A 23,333-nucleotide genomic window follows, 5' to 3' on the forward strand; every position below is an offset into this window, starting at 1 on the left:
CTCTGCCAAGCTATGACCCACATAACCTTATCACTGGGTAAGCCACCAGTTATCAAAGGGAACTGACTTTATGGTAGTCATTGGCAGTTCCAGTGGAACATGAGATGTGATGGGAAGATAGAGCGCATTACACTGGGAGCCATCATTTACATGCAGCCTGTCAGAATCCCTGGCTTAGGAAATGATGTATGCAGTGACACTAAACGTCCTGCCACTCCCCAAGAGGGTTGCCGGTGAGACTCTTCGTCTCCACCAGAAGTCAAAAAGGCAGTGATGTCCCTGGCACCCTGCTTCCAGGATAGGACAAGCCAGTCATCAGCCATTTTATTTTATCAACCAGTTGAATCTGACAGTGATACAAGTCCTTTCCCAAACTCTGGTCTGTATCTGTAGCCACTTGTTTGTTAAAGATCATTTAATAAAATAGGGTTCGGAGAGAATATGCAAGTCACAAATCTCCTTTCTTAAAGTAAGGATGAAAATACAGTATTTGTTCATGCACTAAAAACAGTGGCCACATTGATGGAAGTGGATAGGATAATGTCTGAATACCCTGCCATCAGGATAGCACAGGGGATACTCACCATGCCTGAAGAATGGTGCCTGCCATGCTCCTTCTACGGTTACAGATATATTGCCTAGGTGACACTCTTTTGGTATTATGATGTAAATTAAACCACCCCAAAAGCTGCAGACTGACATCCTCTCTCTATCCACCTTGAATTTCTGTATCACGACAGGTGGGCGTTTCCACTCTTCACAACCAGTGAGATCATCAGAATGGCACCCAATCTGCACCTATAAAATGAAAAATAAAATGACAGCAATTCTGTATTTGTTGATTATTATTTTTTGAGTCCATAATGCAAAAAAAAGAAACTTAAAAGGCAAAATATTAAATCCTTCAGGCATGTTTAGTAACTCTCTGTTATTTAAAAAAAATGGGGGAAAAGGCTTAATGCGTTACCAAAAGAAGCATTAGGGAAAAGGTCTGAATGTCATTGATCAAACAGAACCAGATAATTCTAAGTGCAAGACAAAAGAGTACAAACATGGCCCTATATGAGAGATTACACTTTACAAAATGATGCAAGAGGCATGTGTTAAGGTCCTTACATAAAACCACAGGCTCTGCATTTTGGAGAACATATTTATATTTTGACCCCCGCACCACATTATTAATGCGTGCTAACCCTTACTCAAACACTGATCCTGACCATAACCTTGCACCTTAACTTAACTTAGAAAAACTCTTTATGTAACACTACCACTACACACAAGGACACCCACACCATATGCAACAGCAACATACATACACGCACACACAGACACAAAACTCCACTAAACATATCTCCTTGCCTATCCCTCATTCTAATACAAACCCACAAACACTAATGAAAACTCACATTTGCTTTACACACATTTGATTACATTTCTTTCAGCATCTCCAGCATTTGACAACACTCATGTTTGATCATGCCTGCAAACATTTTCAGCATTCCACCAATGGCATTTTCAACAAATTCACTGAAACCCATATATAGACATATACAAAAGGTTCCTGTTTTCTATTGTATAGATGACCCATACGGAACCCAAACAGGAACCTTTTATGTGTGTGTGTGTGTGTGTGTGTGTGTGTGTGTGTGTGTGTGTGTGTGCGCGCACTCGCACACAGCCCACCCATGTCTCAGATGGACTTTGCTTTACTTAACTGCACTGTGACTTCTTGCACTGAAGTCAGTGGGTGACCCTCATCTGTCAACTATATTAAATTTTCCCCTCTGTATGTGGTCATTTATGCAGTGAAGCAGTTCTCTGAATTGTATAGCAGCATAAATTGGGAAGTAAAGGCATTTCTGGGGAAGAGCATCACGATAATTAGTATTAGCTGCTCCCCCAGATAGCCTGATTATCATGGAGCTTGGCCTGTGGGAATGCCTGCATAGATGCTCCTGCTAGCGGGAAACCTCAGTGGTATGGAGGTCTAGGACTCGGAAAGGATTACTGTAAGGAAGAAGCCACCGGTGGTAAGTTTTCATGCACGTGTTAATACTTTCTGAATCACAGAGATGTTTTGTAGTGGAAACTGGGTTTAGAATGCAAAAAGTCAACATTCTCTTCATTAACATTCATAGAATGCATTTCACTAAAAAATAAAAAGTTAATTCTGCATCTTGGGGACACAGTTAAGAGGCTGGCAGGCAGAACAGAATAATGTAGGGGCATATTTTGAAGTGGTAGTCCTGAAACAGTTGTAAAGTAAATTGTAAAATGGCTTTCCTGTACCTCACTGAATGCAAATAGGATGAAATTCCATCTGGTTAAGTGTTGAATTGTACTGATCAGTGTTTTTCGTGTGTACTGCAGCTACAGCTCAAGTCTGCACTGGCAGTGAGTAATTTATTTCCTCATTTTGTGGAGTCGATATACATACATACCCACATGCGCATGCGTGCACACACAAATACATACATATCACACAAACAAGTATATGATACCTGAATGACAATTTCTTTTAATCCCAAAAAGTGAATTCAAATGGTTGAAAGGCTATTTTAGTCAAAGATATATATATATATATATATATATATATATATATATATATATATATATAAACAGGGTCTATATTATATTATTGCACGCTTACAAAAGCGAACGATAATCAACCCCATGTAAGCGAAAGCTTACAACGTCGAACCTTCAGCACAGTGAATTTTTTCCAAGGGAAAAAAAATCGCTGTTCCAAAATAAAAATAAAAAACGTTAAAACTTTACATAATGCGGGGGGCTGTGCCCCCCCACACCCCCCCACCTAACATGGCAACTCCCAGATCGCACTACAGTGCTGAAAATGGCAAAGTAACGAAAGCGGCCAAGCGAATTCTTTCCCAGGGAAAGAATTTGCTGAAAAGCCACTTCACTGTTTTGCCATTTCGCTCTTTTCAATTCGATCAAGACACATTCGACAAACTGCGTCTGCGATCTCAAAATAGGAACCCTATAAACACCCCTGCTGCAGCAAAAAAAAAAGTTTTTTTTTTTTATTTAGGTTTCAGTGTTCCGAGGTTTCATGCATATGGTCTCGCCCATATGCGGTTCAATGTTCTGGCTGTTCGATAGTCCGAAGTACACCCATGTGCACACATGAAAAAGATTCCTGTTTTATACTGTATATATAGATTAGATTATAGTTATACTAAAGCATAATTTTCTTGGCACATTCAATGCAATTTTATAAAGAGTTTAAGAAGATTTGCTCCTAATTTTAAATTATGGCAAATCTAGGACAATAGCTGAAAGCAAGTAAAAACATGTTTTTTGTAAAAAAACTGATTTTGAGCATTGAATTTGTGGATAAAATGCTGTTTATGAACAATGGAAGGTGAATTTGGAGGAAAAATGCTGAGTTAGAAAGGTAGGTGGAAGGGCAATTTCTACAAATGATGTTAAAATAGTATTTGGTTACATCTGTTTTCTACGGATCATAGTCATATCTGTCTAATACTGGAAATGCAGAAACTGAGTTAATGTCTGTTTTTTTCCTATAGAATGAAATTCTAGCTTAAATCCTATCTCATATTTAGCTTCAACTTTAATATAGAGCTTAATTCAAAACACTTTAAAACATAAAGCAACTGTAAATCAAGACAAATCAACATAAATTAAAAATGCAAAAAGCTTAAGAAAACACAAATATCATCAACCCCATTTTCCCATTTTTATGGGGTCAGCATGTTCATAGGTAGGTACTAGGCTATCGGCCCTAGGGCCCATACAAGCCTAGCCAAAAAAATGTACCCTGGCTTTCGCCACCAAAGAAATTAATTTTCCTGTGCCCCTGTCGAGCAGAACCACAGAACTGATCCCTGGGGTGAATTTCCCATCCAATCATCAAGATTTTTCTTGAAGACTACTAATGAGGAGCTCTGTTTGACATAGATAGGTAGTCTGTTCCAGAGTATGGGAAGTCTCTGGGACAGGAATCTATCCCTCCAGCATGTTCTGTTTATTGTGGTGACAAGGTTTAGGTCCCTAGAGCGTGAAGCTCAGAGGGATTGGGATTTCTTTAAGTGGAGCATGTCCAGCAGCTCTGGGTTTGACATAGCTTTATATGTTAGGCAGAGATTTGCCCCTGAGTAGGCGATATGCGACGGAGTAAAGCTGTAGTTTTTTGAGACCGTCTGCATAGGGCATCTGTTTGAGGCCAGTAATCCTTTTTGTGAGGTATTTCTGTGGTCTTTCCAGTTGTTGTAGATGTCTTGTGAGGTACATACTAAAAGGGGCGTTGTACTCTATAATGGGTCTAATGAGTGATGAGTAGAGGGGAACAATGACCTCTTTTTTTTGGATGAGAATCCTTTTGTGATGAAATGAGCCACGTAGAAGGATTTCCTGACCACTGTGGCGATGTGATTATCAAAGGAGAGACTACTGTCCACCTGTGTCCCAAGGTCTCATCAATTTTCAGCATTAAGTAGACCACCAGCTATGTGGTAGTTCATGGGTACAGAGTTTTTACCAAAGGGGATGACAATACACTTTTTGGCATTGAGCTTCAGGCCATGGCTTTGACACCAGGTATCTGTCTAAGTGAGGCCCTTTTGTAGTTTGTCCACATCGTTAGGAGCTTCGATTATGGCTCCTAGTTTGCAGTCCAGTCATCTGCAAACTTTGTTAGCCAAAGACCTTCTTTGTTGGCCTGCACTTCAGAGAAGTAGATACCAAACAGGAGAGGACCCAGGACTGAACCCTGTGGTACTCCACTTGTCTGATGTCGGATTTGGAATTTCAGGATCCGCTAGACAGAGTCAAGAAATATTGAGACTGAATGGCCAAAAGAATGGTTGTACATAAACTAAGTCTAAGATGCCAATTCTCAGAATATTCCCTTTTCTCCAAGGTATGGTGACTTTGGGGTTGGTATATATAAGTTCAGGGTCTGGGGAGGGGGGCTTTCTCCCAATATGGGGAGTTTTTACGGAGAAGAGTGATTTTCAAAATGTGCTCTTCTCCTGTGGTTTTGATCTTTTTCAGCTTGTTGGCATGCAAAATTTCAAGTACTGATATTTCAATATGGCGCCATTTGGTGGAATATATTACATAAAAAATATAAGCTGAATTGACAAGAGTATGGATGGTTCATCCCTTATCACACTGCACGCATTATTTTTGCATTTTATTTTTAAGTAAATACAGGGAATGGGGCAGAGTTATTAAAAGAAGTGTAATTATTTAAATATAAAGGGTATGTAGAGGTGTATTGTGAAGAGACAACTAAAAAGATAGACAAAGAAATGTTAGTGAATTGTTCGAGAAAAGAGCAGCTGTAAATATTTACTACTTTAACAGTAGATTGAAGACAGGTCATTGCAACAATAAATTATAACATTTTGGTTTACATACTTGCACTTCTATCCAGGTCAGAGTTTGAATCAGATGTGCTCATATCCCTATGAATGCCTACGCTGGTCACGGCTACAATTCCAAAGAAAATATTTGCACAAAGTGCTAACATATACCTAGAACTGCTGTGAACCTCCTGTTCTTTCAGCCCGTTCTGGTCCTCACAAGGAAAATATCTACAACTGAATATATCACAACAAATACATAAATATTGTGTACACTCAAACAATTTCTGCAGGAAAGTTGTACTCCCCCCATTACATGGGGAATTTGATCCTATACCTCCAATCTCTAACTAGAGTGTCTGAGAAAAGAGAACAGTAGTGAAACACGAAAATTCACTTTCCCCCTTTACTCCTAGTAGTCTGGCCTTGGAGATGCCATTAAATCTCATTGCTGACAACTTCCCAGTCAATGCAATGAAGCATCAACAACTTGTACCTTCATTAAAAGATACAAGAGTCTTTAAGTGTCAACAAAATGGCATGACAATGTGTAGTGATCCCCACTTTTGAAAGGCCTCACATTTGTACAAAGTCCTGAAAATGTGCGGGTTCATTTTTCACTTGGCTGACCATGTTTTTTTTGGTTGTTTTTTTCCTGCTTAGGGCATATGCCACTTCATTTTGTAAACCTGAACTACAAATAACTGTAAGATAGAAGCTGAACTGGAATGATCTGAATTGTCTCTTTGCACAGTTGCAAGAATCTGGTTCCAGTTTCTTTACTGTACAATCAATGCAGTACTTCTGTCTGATCTGAAGGGAACCTAGTTGAAAGTTCTGCTGAAAGACATTCAGGGCCATGTCAACTGCTTTCATCTCCTTCAGCCTGATATGGATATATATTTCCTGTTGTTTTGAATCTTTGTTTAAGTTAGTTCTTCAGGTATAAGCTGAAGGACCTTTTGATAGATACTGAATGTTTGATAAGAAAAGTAATCTCATTCTGATGGACAATTTTGCCCCGTCTGTTACTCACAGGAATTCCTTATACACTGAAATGTATTAAAGTACAGAAACCATCATTTAAAGTATATCCTTTGTCCGATCCATACATTTCAGTGATGCCATTAATCTTCATGTGAAGTCTTGCAACTTTTCCATCTGCTGTAAATTGCAGTACTTGTGCTGGTGTTGGAGGAAAAGTTTGCATTTGAGTAATCTGTATGAATTCTGTTGCATAACTCTGCTGGAGTGTTTACAAAACTGACTTGTCCTGGTTATCTCTTGCAAACAGAAAGATGACTCTGGTACCTGCTTCCTGGGGCTACTTAGGGCAAGGTAAAAGAGAGGCATCAGTCATTATGATGTTCTTCTTTTACATTTTGAAACAAAGTTGTAATTGGTTATCATTTGTTGAAATTGTTTTTACTGATTGGAATTGCTGAGAAAAATTATATTTTCTCTACAGTGGTTTCTTATTTGTAATGCAACACTTCTGATACTAAGGGTAGGAGGCATATATTTTTCCTCCAGTTATGATTAAGTTTTAACTTTCTTTTTTTAAATAAAAATAATGCCATCTGTTGGTTAGCAAAAAAAAAAAGAACTCTCTTGTCCCTGGGTCATTATGTAATCTGTCTCTGACATCTGACATGGTTATGCTCTGTGCCATTTTAGTTTTCTCAGCAGTATTGCTGGCACAGCAGCTCTTGAAGTAGCATGCACAGCATTACATGCACATCTCAGTAACTGAATTCCAAAACCATGTCCTACAGCAACCAACATCTACATTTTGTTTGTAGCATTACTACCAGGAACATACCATAAATGTTCTTGTATATGATGTAAAATGGGACTTTGGTAAGAAACTATGGGAAGCTACCCTAACAACTAAGACACCAGATATGCATACTGTTTTCCCATATTTACCTACAATCCTTAACAAAAGGCAAAGATGCAAAAGGGACAGTTTTCTCAAAGGTCAGATGCAGATAAAGAATAATAAATAAAGAAATTGCATTAAGATCTACCTTACTTTTATCATAAAATGCAACATGAAAGTGCAAAAAAAAATTTGCAGGGGGGGCTTGCACCAACACACCCTTCTCCCTTGTTCTTTCTCATATGAATCCCACCTGACTCAGAGCGACTGTGTGGACAAATATCTCTATACCTTCAGTGTTCAAGGAAAGGGGGAGTGGAAGTAGGCTACTCAGTCTTTTTTCCATATCACATAGGCACATAGACATGTCTACATGCAATTTATAGTCCCTGATCTATCTTATTGATATAGCTTATAATGTGTCAGGAAACCACAGCACTCAGAGAAAATCCACACAAACAAAGAAGGCATCCCAGTTAAGACTCAAACTGGTGAACCTCATGCCATGAGGCTGCAATGTTGCCCTTTGTGCCACCCTACTTTAATATAAATCTTTTCTATCCAACGGTGACTTATACATTCTGTCAATTATTTTTAGGGTCGGTGACTGTGTATCAGGAGACTATCAACCTTTTAAACATCCTGAAAAATGTGGCATATAAGTTGCACTCTCTACTTTGAATCTGGGAGCCTCATTACCTCACTGTACTGAATATCTTTAAAGATGAAGAGGAATGTCCTACAGGATATTTAAAAAATTCCCAATAAAAATTAAGTTAACCTAAAATGAAATGTCTTCTAGTACAAACCCTGAAGAATGAGGGGGAAAATTTGTCTATCAGAATCCTGAGAGGTAGAAGAATTTATTTAATTTGTATAAAAATCTTCCTCTTCAATAGATGAATCAGGAGTTCTCTTTCTTCTCTATTTGCCCTTTTTATCTTTGTACACACCTGCAAAAATTCACATTTCTGTGTTCTACCTATAAAACCAAACTGCCCTGACAAAGGTAATGATTTGTGTTCCCTGCTGCTTCAACACTGTTTCCTGTGCTATGTTCAAATACAAACTACCAAAGTTTTATATTATAATAAAAATAAGGCTGTATTAAGGCAGGAACAACTTAGATGTACCTAATGTGAGCCTAGACAGATAAAATATTGTGAGTTTCAAACTTCAACTGTATTTAATCAGGGATATCAATATAGGTACCAGCAAATGTGCTGCTGAAGTCTTATTTTTAAGTAGCAGAGAGGTTGAGGATAATTTCTGTTCATTTTTAATAACTACATATAATTGTTTTTTTCCACAATCATTTAAATATCAGGATGTTTCTAAGAAACAGTTCTGGAACTGGATATATTAAGTTTTTTTAAACTCATGCTGCCCATTTTTTAAAAGAGGGGATACAATGAAAAATGGTTTTCAAATTGTGGTATACCAACAGGGAATGGCCTACTACAGTCATAATATGGAATTTCATTACTGCTTGAGTGAACATCTCTGTAGAGAAAGAACAAAGGATTGCTGCTTGTGAGCCAATAAACAGATTAAGTTACTCCAACAATAATGCAGGATGTGCACCAGGGAAAGTGTTGAGAAGAGCAGCAGAAGGGACCTAACAATGCTAGCTAAACACAAGGGCCTCACTTACCAACTAAGCTTCCAAGGAATACCGGTGTGAGACCAGTGTAAGCCTTCATAGCGATATGAGCACAGCTGACCATAACAGAAGAGCAGATAATATGGGTAAACTCAATTGTTATTATCTACTGTTATAATGGCAACTCCTGAAGAACACATGACGCTATTAAAGGTTATTTTTTGCAGATTATTTAAGGGAAACTGTCTCTGACAAAGACATTATTGAGAGACATTATGAAAATCCATGATTGGAAAGTCTAAGTCCTGACACATTTCATGCTATTAACAGTAAAAGAAAAAAGATCTCAAGCAGATTAATCTCTGGGATCTTGTATAATGTCTTGTCAACCAGGAAGAAAAATACAATTAAGGTAACAATGTTGTACAAAAAAGAATATGAAAGGAACTTTTTATGTCTAGGCTCTGAGTCAAAAGAAATCTTTGAAGATTTCTTTTAATTTCTAACAGATTTAGGGTGTTTGGGAGTAAACTAACAAATAGTCTAATTCAGCAGTCAAGGAATATTATGTCAGTAAACATATGTTATGGATATTACAAAGTCAGGGAGCAGATGAACATTTTTGCAGTGACTGACATTGTTCTAATGATTTGAAAAAATATTGATATGAAAATGTTTTAATGTACTGTGCAATAATAATTTTGAAAAGGTATGTTCTTAATGAAATTAAGTTTTCATCTTTTAAGAAAAGGAGTGGATTAAGATGCACATATGCTTGCATATTCAAGAGTTTAATATTTTTGTGGCTATTTATTTTGTAGTAATAGTACATCTCCATTATGTGAATGGCTGATGTTTAATAAAATAAGAATCCCTATTCTACCAGGAGGGATGCTGTGGAGTAATCTACATGGTATATTGTAGGTTTACCCCAAACATGGAAAATGGTATATAGTGTAATGCAGTAAAATGTTTGGGATTAGTAAAACATGGATTACAGGATGATGTATTACTTAGAATGGAAGGTGCAACTACTTCAAGAAAAGCTAAATCAGAAAAACATTGCTCACAAATAGCTGCTTCGTATCAAGAAACTACAGAGGCTACAGTTGTTACACGACAAGAAAAAAACTGTTTCCAACTCAATCCTTACAGCAGTAGGAGAAAGAGAGTCACACAGGCCCATAACAGAGAATGAGGCAGCTGTCACCTGGACAGCAGGGATGGCCTAGAGTTCTGAATGGTGCCAGAAGAAGTAATGAGTGGAAGTGAAACTGAGAAATGACCACTGGTGGTTGTACTGCTGCAAGGAATGACCGCAAACAGTGATTCATGCAGCAACAACTAAATATGATTCAGTTAAGAGAGGTCCTTTACTTCTATGCAAATGTACAATTACATAGATATACAAATATATTTACACACATTCATCATTTTCCTTACAATCATACTACATTTTTATGCCTATTAGACCCTCACTCCTTTCTCCACAACCACCATATGATTTTACTTAATATTGTTGCTAAAATCCATTTACCATTAAATATAATTTCATGTATCCTTTCATTCCATATAACCCATATGACATAATAGCTTTTTATCTATTCTTTTAACATAATCTTTACATCTATTCTTATAATATCAATATTTAATCATATCCATGTTTCTTTTATCCACTTCTTTTATATCTTTGAAAAAATGTTTACATTGTTTTCCCATAGCTTTTTTATTCTTTTACATTTCAAAAACACATGTTCAGTAGTATCGTTTTCTTGACAATGTAAACATATTCTATCGGCAAATAAAACTTGAGGCCCCACCCATTCCATCCAGTAAACAGGGCAACAAATAAGTTAAGGTAGAGTTATACTGGTTTAACAGGCATGAACTAGGACTTCATCAGAACTTCCATAAATAAACAGCCATTAATTTATACTAATGTTACATAATCATGTGGCTCACAATTACCTGTCATAACTAGCTTATTACTGAGGGTCTGTATTGAATTCTCAAAAGCCGACAATGTCGAATCTGACATTGTCGGCAAGAGAATAGCGAAACTGCAGAACATCGAAGAAGTAAATGGAAATCTCCGTAAGGGGAGATTTCCATTTACTTCAATGTAGTGCGGCCTCGGAGCTGATATATTTAAGTAGCGAGGGGGGTGCAGGGGGGGCTTGCCCCCTGCCTACACCATTTAGTTTTTTTTGTGGTCTCATTTTAATTGGGACATTTGATGTTTTAACAGTTCGATCACTAAGGGTCGACCTTTAGTGATTTGAACCACTAAACATTCGATGTTCCAATATAGACTCTATTACTGGCACTTGACACTGATGCAAAATCCTTCAACAGCAATAAAAAAGAAAAAATAGAAATAATTATATTAAATAAGAAAAATAAATAATAAAAAAAACACATTCATACTTCTATACTATAAATGGCATAACATTTATTTTCTTTTATAATTAACTTGTGGCTAATAAAACCAAATTATAACTTGGCTGCCCTTAACTTTAATAAACTACTTAAAGAAACAGCATCACTAAGACCAGGAAAGGCACAAGTATTCAATCTAACCTGCTACAGTAACTCCCTATATTCCAATTTATGTTTCCAAGGCACCCCTCTAGGATTAAATGGAACCTGTTTAAGGAATAAAAAATAAAGCTTCTTGTTCTGTATACAATTCGCCTTCTGCTTATGCAATGCATTGTTCACATTAAAATGACTAATGTCATAGCAATATTCATATATTCTTTTCTTTAAAACATGTTCAATCTTGCTTACATAATAACCATGACAGAAGTCTGAAAATGCTATGTAGACCACAATCACAGGCATATTCCAATTTAAACTCAAAGCTGCAGGTACTCTATTTCAATGACTGGTCCTTCACAAATATATTTCAATACTGACAGGACCCACATCTCCTCATACCCCTACCTGTTTTGCTGGTCTTATATTGGACCCTTTAATACATCCCATTTCAAGAACCTCCTTTAGGGTATCATTTACACACAAAATGTGTCCATCTTCCTAACTCCTTACTTGTGATAATGTCATATTCAATAACCTTCCAGTTATTCATTATAATTTGCTTAACAGCATTACTTTCTCTTTTGGATTTTATTATCATGGTTTGTTCATATTTTTTTATTCAATACATCCTCCTGTAACTTGCCAGTTTCTTGTATCCTGTCTCCCCAGTAAAGTTGTAAATTTATAATTTCTCTTATTGAGTGCTTCCTTTTTAATTTCTAGCAGCATTTTTTTTCCAGATAACCCTTGTCAATTATCATATCAATTTATCCATTTCATTAATACACTGTTCTTCCTCAGATACTATTTTTGCTATCAGTGCCATTTGCTCTTTGACCAATCCCTTCCTTTGGCTTAAAGGATGGTTATTGCAGAACTGCAAAAATGTTTAAGAATGTTGGCTTCCTATATAACCTAGAGATAAACTTCTGGTGTACAAAATCTTTAACAATTAAAACAATGAAATAATTTATACTGACATTAGAATACATAAAAGTAAATTTTTTAAATATTATAAATTATATAAATGTTAAATCATTCATATTACAGAGGTATGAAAGATGTGTATATTTTTCTTATTTTTCATTTCTATTTTCCTTTTTTATTGCTATTGAAGGATTTTATGTCAATGTTAAGTGTCATTAATAAGTTAGATATGACTGGCAATTGTAAGTCACATGATTATGTGACATTAATATAAATTAATGGCTGTGTTAATTTATGGAAGTTAGGATGAAGTCCTAGTTGATATATGGACAAAAGTGCTTAACTTCCATTTCATTGGTCTTATTATTATTAAATCAACATAACTCTACCTAAACTTGTTTGTTGCCCTGTTTACTGCATGAGCTTGGTGAGGCCTTGATTTTATTTGGTTCCTGAGCTTGTGGTAATCAAGGTTTTCTCTTTTCTTCTGGTTTAACATATTCTATCACTTTTTTATATGGCATATTTTCTTTTACTGGTAAATTATCTATTATCAATCTCCACAAAAATGTTTGCATTCTACACCATTTGCTTCTTATTTTTATAGCTTTAATTACCAGTCTCATTAAGAAGCTGAGATCCCTCATAAAACCTTTCAAAGCTAGTTATAAAAATAAAATTGCCAAAGATTCTAAGGACAACCACAAGGCATTCTATAGTTATGTCAAAAATCTAAATGGCAATACTCAGATATGCTCTGAGCTACAACAGAATGGCACTAAATATACTGATCCCAAGGATATTGCCAATATCTTAGCAGATCGATTCAGTGCCAATTTCACCCCCTCTCACTCCTAAAGGGCCATCTCAATATCAAAAGATTGCCAAATGCCGATATTTATGGCCACACAGGTAAAGAATGCACTCTCCAAAGATAAGAATACAACATCCATGGGATCAGAGGACACCCTGGGCTGTGTACTACATGAACTACAAAATGAACTGGCACCTCACCTAAGTGTCATGTTTAATCATAGCCTCACCTCAGGCTTCGTGCCCAATGAGTGGTGCACAGCTACAGTTATCCCACTCCACAAGGGGGGGGTCCACCTTGGACCCCGGGAACTATTGTCCCATCAGCTTAACGAGCCTGATCTGCAAAGCCATGGAACACATTATTATGGAACTTGTAAACAAAGACATTGGCTACCTTCAAACACTGGACCCCATCCAGTCTGGTTTCATGAAGGGCTGATCTTGTCTCCTCAACCTGGCTGACTTCTTCGAATCAGTCTCCAGAGCCGTGGACGAGGGTAAGACAGTCCACACAGCCTATCTGGACCTCACCAAGGCCTTTGACACCATCCCCCACTCTGGAATCATAGATAAACTTACTAAGCTGAACATTAATCCCTACATCACTCGATGGATCGCACATTGGCTTACTGACAGAACCCACACAGTTAAAGTAGCCAACTCCAAATCCAGCTCTAGACACGTAACAAATGGAGTACTTCAGGATTCAGTCCTGGGACCGCTCTTGTTTGGCATCTACTTCTCCAAAGTACAAGCAAACACCAAGGGACTCTGGATAACAAACTTTGCAGATGACTGCAAACTGGGAACCATTATCAATTCCCCAAATGATGTGGATATCCTACAAAAGGGCCTTACAAAGACAGCTGCTTGGTGCTAGAGCCATGGGCTCAAGCTCAATGCCAAGAAATATAAAGTTAACCCCTTTGGGAAAAAACATGTACCCACGAATTACCACATAAGTGGCAGTACACTAAACACTGAAAGTGTGATAAGGGACTTGATGACACAGGTGATCAGTGGTCTCACCTTCGATAACCACATCGCCACAACAGTCAGGAAATCCTTCTATGTGACACATCTCATTACTAATGGCTTTTCATCCAGGAAAAGGAGGTCATTGTCCCACTGTACTCATCCCTCATTAGACCCATTATAGAGTACAACATCCCGTTTGGTATGTACCTCACAAGACATCTGCAACAGTTGGAAAGGTCACAGAAATACCTCACTAAAATCACAGGTCTAAACCAGATGCCCTATGCTGACCATCTAAAAAAACTCCAGTTATACTCCGTCACATATCGTCTACTCAGAGGTGCTCTTTTCTTAACATACAAGGCCATGTCAAACCCAGAGCTGTTGGACATGCTACACTTAAAGAAATCCCTCAGAACCACGTGCTCCAGGGATCTAAACCTGGTCATCACAATGAACAAAACATGCTGGAGGGATAGATTCCTGTCCCAGAGACTCCCCATTCTCTGGAATAGACTGCCCATACATGTTAAGCAGAGTGCCTCTTTAGCCCTCTTCAAAAGGAACCTTGACATCTGGAAGGGAGATAGGAAATTCACCCCGGGGATCATGTCAGACGCCCTGCTAGACAGGGACCAGGGAAGTAAAATTTCTGTGAAAAAATAGCCAGGGAAATGTTATGGCTAGGCTTGTACAGGCCCTAGTACCAACAGCCTAGTACCAACTTATGAATATATAATTTTTTCATCTGTTAGATTTTCCCATGGTTTTACATAACAATGTTTTATCATTACATTCTTATGCCATACTTTTCTTTTTCTATAGCCTCAATTTTTATTTTCCAGAAAAATTGTTTTCTTGGTAACATTTTATTTCTTCACTTATACAACATCTGTCTTTTACTCTTTTTACCATGCCCCAAAATTTATCATATTTACACTTATACAATTTAACTACTAATCTCTCATCTTTTTCATTTATTCACTTTAACACATTGTACAAATTTAATGAAGCAGCATATACCACTGGTTTCTTCAACCCTACACCCTATTTCTCTTTATTTACATACAAAACTACTCCTTTTACTCGGTTTAATCTAGAACCCCATATACATGAATGATTTAGGAGGGGAAACTCCAAACATGTAAGCTTTTTAGCATAGTGTCATACATGTGTGAGAATGAAAAGAAATAAGCCAATAGCTTTGATACACCTTGGCAAAAAGCCTTTAAGTTATTAGTCCCGAAATAGCCAAACTTTTTGAATAAACTAACAGTGGACTTTATAAAGTGATCCCACAGAAACACAATGTAGTAAATACCCTATCATTCCTTATAGGTTCATAGGTTGTTACTAGGCTAATGACCACTACGGCCTTTACAAGCCTAGCAGCACATCCCAAAACATACAAGTCCTGAGTATCATTGGTATCTATATGCGGCGGGGGGGGGCATGTTAGTAGGGAAGTGACTACGGGATTTGTAGGAGGTGTGTTAGGGGTGTTAAGATAATAATTTTCTTATTGATGGCTTCTGTTCGTAAGCAATATCATACTATGGGAGGCCAGACCAGTGGTAAATTTATGATTTTCCATCCAATTGTCAAGGTTTCATATGAATGGGGTCAGGGATGAACTCTTGTTTCAGACGGACTGGAAGCCAACTGCTTAATGCAGGGATCATTTGCAAAACATACCTGTCTCTCCAGCATGTTCTGTTTATACCACAAGCTAAGATCAGATCCCTAGATCTACTGTTTCTGGTGACCTTTGTTTTGCACATGTGCAACAGATCCATCAGGTCTGGGTCTGAGGAAGCCCTGTAAGCCAGACAAAGAACCCCTATCAGCAGCCTGTAGAAGACTGAATGCAGAGACATAGAGCTTTTAGGTGATCACTGTAGCACAGGGTATTCATACCCTGAATTTTCCTGGTGAGAAACCTTTGAAAGTGTTCCAGTTAGATATATGCCAAAGGGGCCATTGTACTCAGTGATAGGTCTGATAAGGGCCAAGTAGAGTGACACTATAACTTCCTTGGACTTGGATGCCATACCCTTACCTATAAGTTAGGCAACCCAGAATGATTTTCTTACTATCTTAGCTACATGTTGGTCAAAGGTCAGATTGCTGTCCACATATGTTCCCAGATCCCTTACTAAAGGGTTGACTCTAAGAGGTGTTTTACCGATGTAGTAATTAACTGGGGCTACTTAAATATACCAACTCCAAGATCGCACTTCAGTGCACTACAGTGTGGTGTTTGGTTCTAACGATAATGAAAATTGGTGCAGTTTGCAAGTAGTGTCTTGGGTAATATGAAGAGGGTTTTGTTTCATGAAGTGTAGCTGCAAGTGGAGAAAATGTGTGGAGCTGAAGCAGTTTGTGGAGCTGGAATCCATAAAGTAGATTAGATCTTTGTTTTATGGGTAGCCACTTGGCTTTTTCTAGGGTGATACAGTGATGCTCACAGATATGTTAGATGGTGTTAGGGATAGTTTGGTGTGTCAATGTTTTTCTTTGGGGCAAAAACAAAAATTGGGAGCCCATATTTTAAGATGAAAAAGGGGAACTCCTTTGCCAATGGCTTTTCTATCTGTTTGGGATAGAACAGGGGAGATCTTTCTGTCCCAGAAGAGTAGGGAGTTTATTTTGTCTTTCACTTTGTCTATGTGGAAATGGAAGGTTGGTGACTGATCAAGCCATAATCATAGATATTCGAAGGTGGAGGTTGTCTATATGGAATGGTTGCGTAGATCTAAGATGGTTAAAGAGTCAGGTGCTTGATGAATTTTCCGTGGAGTTTCAAAAATCATAGTTTTGGTCTTGGTGGGGTTAAGAAGTAATTTATGGTTTATGAGCCACTGGTGGAGCTCAAGCAAGTCTGATTAGAGTTGGAATTAAATGCTGGTGTGTGAGTGATCTGATTGGTAAAAGACTATGTCATTAGCGATCAGGATAAGTAGGAGATGGGGGAGGACACAAGAGAGTTTGTTAATAAATATGGCGAAAAGGAGGGAAGGATAAGACTGGATCACTGTGGCACACATTTGGCAACATGTGCAGCTTCAGATTGGGAGGATCGTATTTTGACTCTGAAGTGTCTGTCAATGAGGAAGTTTTTAAACCAAGGAGTGGCATCCGGACTAATACAAAATTTAAGTTAGTTTGTGTTGGAGAAGATAATGGTCAATGAGGTGAAATGCCTTTGTCATGTCTATAAATAAGGCCACCTGTAAGGAGGCTACTATCAGAGTTTTGCAGGGTGTCATCAATTAGGACCAATGTGCTGTCACAGTACTTTGTCCAGCCCAGAGCTCATGTTGTTTGGAAGAGAGCAAGTGGTACTGCTGGATATATATATATATATATATATTTATTTATATATAGGTCTACTTTACATGGTCGACTTTTCAGACAGTCGACTTTCATATGGCCGAGACCATATGATCGACTTTTGGAAAGCTGACCATGTAAAATGAACACAAAAAACACAATGAACACTTACCTTAAGACTGTTACCAGGGGGCAAGCCCCCCTACACCCCCCTCCACATACCCGTAACTTAAATATACCAACTCTGAGATCACACTACAGTGCGGAAAAGGGAAATTTTCTCATTCCGCACTGTACAAAGATAGCGGTTTCCCATGGTCAGCTTTTCAAAAGTCGATCATATGATCTCGGCCATATGAATTTCGACTTTGTGAAAAGTCGATCATGTGAAAGGGACCCATATATATATATATATATATATATATATATATATATATATATATATATATATATATATGTATATATATATATATATATATATATAAAATAGAGAGAGATGCCTGCAGACTGTCTTTTTAAGAAGGTTTCCCAGAATTGGGAGGATGGATATTGGATGGAATTGAGAGATATCTTTTGGGCAGGTTTACTTTGAGAGGGGTTTCATTAGAACAGTTTTCCAAACCTGAGGCACAATGTTTTGTGTTAGACAGAGATTATATATGTGGGTGAGAGGAAGACATAGATGCTCACGGCAGTGATAAATGAACCAGGGATTTATGTTGTCAGACACAGGAGGGGTGTCAGTGGAAATATTTTCCAGAAGGAGAGAGACTACTAATTCAAAATAGAAGCACATGTAAAGAGCCAGAGGATACAGCAAACCCACTGGCTCATAAATTTAGCTCCAGTTTCACCCCACTCCTCCCCTGACACCTCTCAAGAGATACCCTCAATCATAATACCCCAGCTATCACTAACAAACAAGTCCTTAATGCGCTCTATATGGCAAAAAAAACTGCATCTATGGGCCCTAATAATATCCAAGGATGCCTCCTGAATAGCATGAAATATAACCTATTGAGCCTTCCAAAATCACTGTTCACCCTTGGCCTCCTAACTGGTTTCATGAAAGAAGGACTGCAACAGTTATCTCTTTGCACAAGGGCAGGCCATCTACTGACCCAGGTAACTACACACCCAAAAGTCTGATTAGTCTCATATGTAAAGCCATAGAAAGAATTTATTAATATAATAAATAAAGCATAAGAAACCTTCAGACATTAGATCCAGCACATTCTGGATTTGTCAAAGGCAGACTGTGCCTACTCAACTTGATGGATTTGAAGAAAGTCATCAAAGCTATGGATGAGGACAAAATGGTGCACATTATCTACCTTGACCTGACCAAAGCATTCAACACTATTACCCATCCAGACATTATTTACAAATTCAAGAAACTAGGAATAATACCCAGTGTCACTAACTGGACAGCCAACTGGCTCACAGACAGGAAACAGGACATCAGGTTAGAAGACTCTACCTCCACAAAAAGGCCAATCTCTACAGCAATCCCTCAGGGATTAGTGTTGGGACCTTTCCTTTTTGGCATCTGCTTTTTTAAAATCAAATCTAATGTCAAAGGCCTGTGATTGACCAAGCTTGTAGACTACTGCAAGCTTGGTGCAATCACAGAATCTCCCAAGGAAACTAATATCCTTCAAGCGGGCTTGTCACAAACTAACACCTGGTGCCAGAGCCATGGCCTAAAACCGAATGCCAAAAACTGTATAACATTATCCTTTGGAATGTTGGTCAGCCCTGGGAACTACTACAAAGAGAATATTCTCCTAAGAGTAGATCATGTGGTTAGGGACTTGGGAAAATATGTGGACAGTGACTTGACCTTTGAACATCATGTGTCTACTTGTTGTAAGGAAATCATTCTATACTGTGCCATGTTTAAGCAAGAGTACGGCATTTAAGCCCAAGTATGTCATTGTCCTTCTGTACTCATCCCTCATTAGGCTAATCATTGAGTACAATGCTGTACCAGACTATGCATGTGCAACAACTGGAACATGCACAGAGATTCCTCACAAAAAGGATACAAGGCATAAATCACATGGAATATACAAATCATCTAAAAGTCTTATCTTTATACTCAGTTTTCTACAGACTACTGAGAGGTGATTTATGCCTGGTCTACAAAGCATCATCTGATCTAGTGCTGTGGAACCTATTTCACATCTACAAGTCTAACAGCTTTAGAAATACCCAAATGAAGGACCTAACCCCTCATTTGCAACACAAATAGAACATGTCAGATGGACAGATATGTGCCTCAGAAACCACCCATACTCTAGAACAGGCTTCCCATTCAGGTGAAGCAGAGTTCACCCTGATCTTATTCAAATGAAACCTGGACCAATGGATAGGGAATTAGAAATTTAACACTGGGTCTGGCACCTATGCTACTACCTAAGCCTAACTATATGCCCCTGGGTAGTCATTTACATATGGGAAAACATGGCTATGATTAAAAAGGCCTTCTCAAGCTTTTATCCTAGTAATTGTCTTTGAAAGAATCCTAGAAATGATTGATATACTGACTATGGTAATATGGGAAGTGTGTGTGAAGGGCAAAGGGAGTAGAGTAGAAGGTATGGGCTCCACTTTTTGATGACTGCACACTGCTGCCCAATGAGGCGGTGAACATAGTTCCGTTTGATCACAGAGATATTTATGGGGTCAGAAAGACAGCTGGGGCTAGATTGCCATCCTTTCAAATCAGGATTTGGGAGACAGCTGGATGCTTCCAAGAAGGCTGAACACTGATCAAAAGCTTATCTTCAGCTCTCTCAGTGTGAAAATAGAAACTGAGAAATTGCAGTTAGAGATATTGTCAACTTTAGTAAAATTCAGTTACTGGCTAGTAAGTACACTCCCTGGATGCTTGCACAGAAGAAACTAAGGGAGAATGAAAGAAAATCAGCTAGAAAATGTGAAGAGAAAACATTCACTGGGAAGAATCCTGCATCTGTTCAGCAAAAATCAGTTCAAGCTCCAGCTTTGGTTCAAAATGTGGCTTCCAGTAACCTAGAGGAAAAAATGAATCAAATGTGCCCAGAGCAGATTTGAAACACTGAAGGAGTATAACTAAAATAACAAAAGGCTAGAAAAAGTGGAAGAAGTTTTAAATAGATATTCAGATAAGCTGATAAAACTGCAAAAATCAGAGGGTGAAATGAAGAAATGGTTGGCTGATTATGAGACTGCTCAAGAAGAGATGGTTCAAAAATGTGGTAGAATTAGAGGACAGAGCAAGTAAGGAAAATCTGAATTTTTCTGCTGTACCAGAGAAACTACAAGGAACAGACTATATTAATTCTATGACAGTACAGATAAGCAACTGGACTGGTATCCCACAGCAGGAACTGTTAATTGAAAAGGTACACCATGTGTAAGCTTCAAATATAGCAATGAGAAAGCAGCCAAGACTTTTACTAATAAAGATGCAAATTTACCTGCAGAAAGGATTGATCCTAATAGAAATGTGGCAGACAAGCTTGTTGGAGAGTGTAGAAAGTAAAGTATTTGTGGAAAATGATTATTCACTGTATATGAGGCAAAAGAGAAGGAAATGTACTCCAGTAACTAAAATATTCAACACACTGAAAAACAGAAAGTCCCCCTCAGGAAAACATTTTTAAACCCAACACTTTCATTCTCTTTAATTATTAAGAACTTCATCAGAAACAATCTGCAGTTCATTTCTGCATTTTTATATCATCATTGTAAAAATGCAAATTATTAATTAAAAAGATTTAAAGGCATAATACTTGAATTACCATAACAATTAAAATATATATATAAAAATCTATAACAATACAAATAAAAAACATATAAAAACTACATTTAAACTTTTCAACACATACTATCATTTACTTTTTTAGATCCATTGTGAATTCAATAAACATTTAGTATTAATTATTTCATTCAAACCTAGCTTTTTATCTGTAGCTAAAAAATTGCCATCTAACTTCCTTGCATTCCAATTCATTATAATATCGCATGCAAAGCTCTAAATGTAACATGATCTAAGTCCAAACAGTATACAGATTTGGAAAGTCCTTAATAGAAGGCTATTTTAGGAAATAATGGAGTTATCTAAAATTCTAGGAGAAAAACCTTGTTTTACATTCAAGATAACTTGTAGTATCTGGACTATTTTACATTGATCAGGGAATGCCAACTGTATGTTACAAAGCCCATTTGATACATATAAATTTAAAAATTGTAAATACTGTAGATCTAACATTAAAATTAAACACAGGAAAAAGACAGTTTTGGTTCAAGGGGAGCTATAGCTATAGTACAGAAGCAGTTTATTTAGACTTCTCTGATAAATGCAACAGTTTTTATGTATGTAAAATTACAATGAAACTGTGTACTTTGATAATAAATAATGTTGTTATACAGTTTGCTAGATATTAAGTAAATTTACAGATTTTACTAATAAATTAATTAATATACTGGATTTATTATTATAATTAGCTTTCTGCGAAGGTTGGGCGCCGGGCTGACAACTCAACACCGTAAAAAACACCACTGCCAATCAGTCTGTGAACCAGTGATCCACTGTGATGATTCCTAACTGGGAAAAGCCAAAAGACATTGCTAGGGTTGGATAATAACTTTTTTTTTTAGTTTGATAATGTCATTTATAAACAGACCAAAGGTGTGGCAATGGGAGCCCAAATGGCTCCTGTTTTTGCTAACTTCGTTGGTGGGAACACCATTTTTTACAACAGCATCCTTTGTTTAAACATTTTTTTATATTTATATATATATTGATGATTTTTGTTTTGTATGACATGGTGATGACTGTAAATTAAATGATTTTTGTTAGCAATAAATAATAGCACTAAATTCTTAACATGAATACTCAATAAGATCTGATGCAGTCTTGTTTTCACAGCACTATTTACAGAAAGCAAATTAGAAGTTATGTACCTACCATAACGTTCCATGTTAGTTGTCTTCTCTCGCCTTCTTAATTGCTGGATGGGACCTTGGGTTCGGAGCCGATCCTCGGCTCCGACTCGGCACTTGCTAAGCTCGAGAGTCACTTTTACCAGCTCGAGGCAGCCCCATATCCCATGATGCAAGGCGGTATATACCCAGATCTCGTTTGGTACTTATAGGGAAAAACACCTAGCACAAAAAACTTTCCACTAAGGAAAGAAGAGCAATTAGCCTAAACAAAAAAGGGCTATAATGGGAACCAGATAACTAACTGGTGCCCAAAGAAGCAATCCTCCTGACAAGGGAGATCAAAGTCTGTCCAGGCAAGGGGGCAGGAGGGAGGGTCGCAAGAAAGAAGGCGAGAGAAGACAACTAACATGGAACGTTATGGTAGGTACATAACCTCTAAATGTTAAGTTGTCAATCTCGCCTTCATTCTTGCTGGATGGGACCGTATCCCTAGCACCTCTATCCTGGGTGGCTCAATGGAACAGACTCTTGAGAACCGTAGAACCAAAACTGGCTCTATCCCTGGAGGCCAAATCCAATTTGTAATGAGAAACAAAGGTATGAGGAGTGGCCCAAGTGGCTGCTGCACAAATAGTATCTAAGGGAAGTCTAGCCTGAAAAGCTGTGGAAGTGGCTAAGCTTCTGGTGGAATGTGCCTTTGGTTTTGAGCACAGCTGTTTGCCACTAAGTTGATAGATTTCGGAAATGGTGGAAGAAAGCCATCTAGACAAGGTCACTTTGGAAACAGGAAGGCCTTTCTTATTCTCAGCATAAGAAAGAAAGAGTTGATCAGACTTTCTGAATTGTTTTGTTCTGTCCAAATAATATCTGAGTTGGCGGTGAACATCAAGATAATGTAATTTTGTTCCGATCTGTTGGAGTAATTGGGGAAAAATACAGGGAGATCAATAGATTGGTTTAAATTTGT

General features: G+C 37.7%; 1 protein-coding gene across 1 annotated transcript in view; it reads right to left on the reverse strand.

Annotated features, from left to right (window-relative positions):
* The window catches only part of LOC122810362 (TRPM8 channel-associated factor homolog), a 430,351-nt gene that overhangs the window by 148,600 nt on the left and 258,418 nt on the right, over positions 1–23,333 (reverse strand). Inside the window, exon 4 of the mRNA XM_044081946.1 lies at positions 585–798. Coding sequence (XP_043937881.1) covers positions 585–798 — 214 coding nt within the window. The remainder of the gene's footprint in view (positions 1–584; positions 799–23,333) is intronic.

The sequence above is a fragment of the Protopterus annectens genome, chromosome 8.part1, assembly GCF_019279795.1.
Source record: "Protopterus annectens isolate FY-2018-M chromosome 8.part1, PAN1.0, whole genome shotgun sequence".
In the NCBI taxonomy this organism is placed as follows: Eukaryota; Metazoa; Chordata; order Ceratodontiformes; family Protopteridae; genus Protopterus; species Protopterus annectens.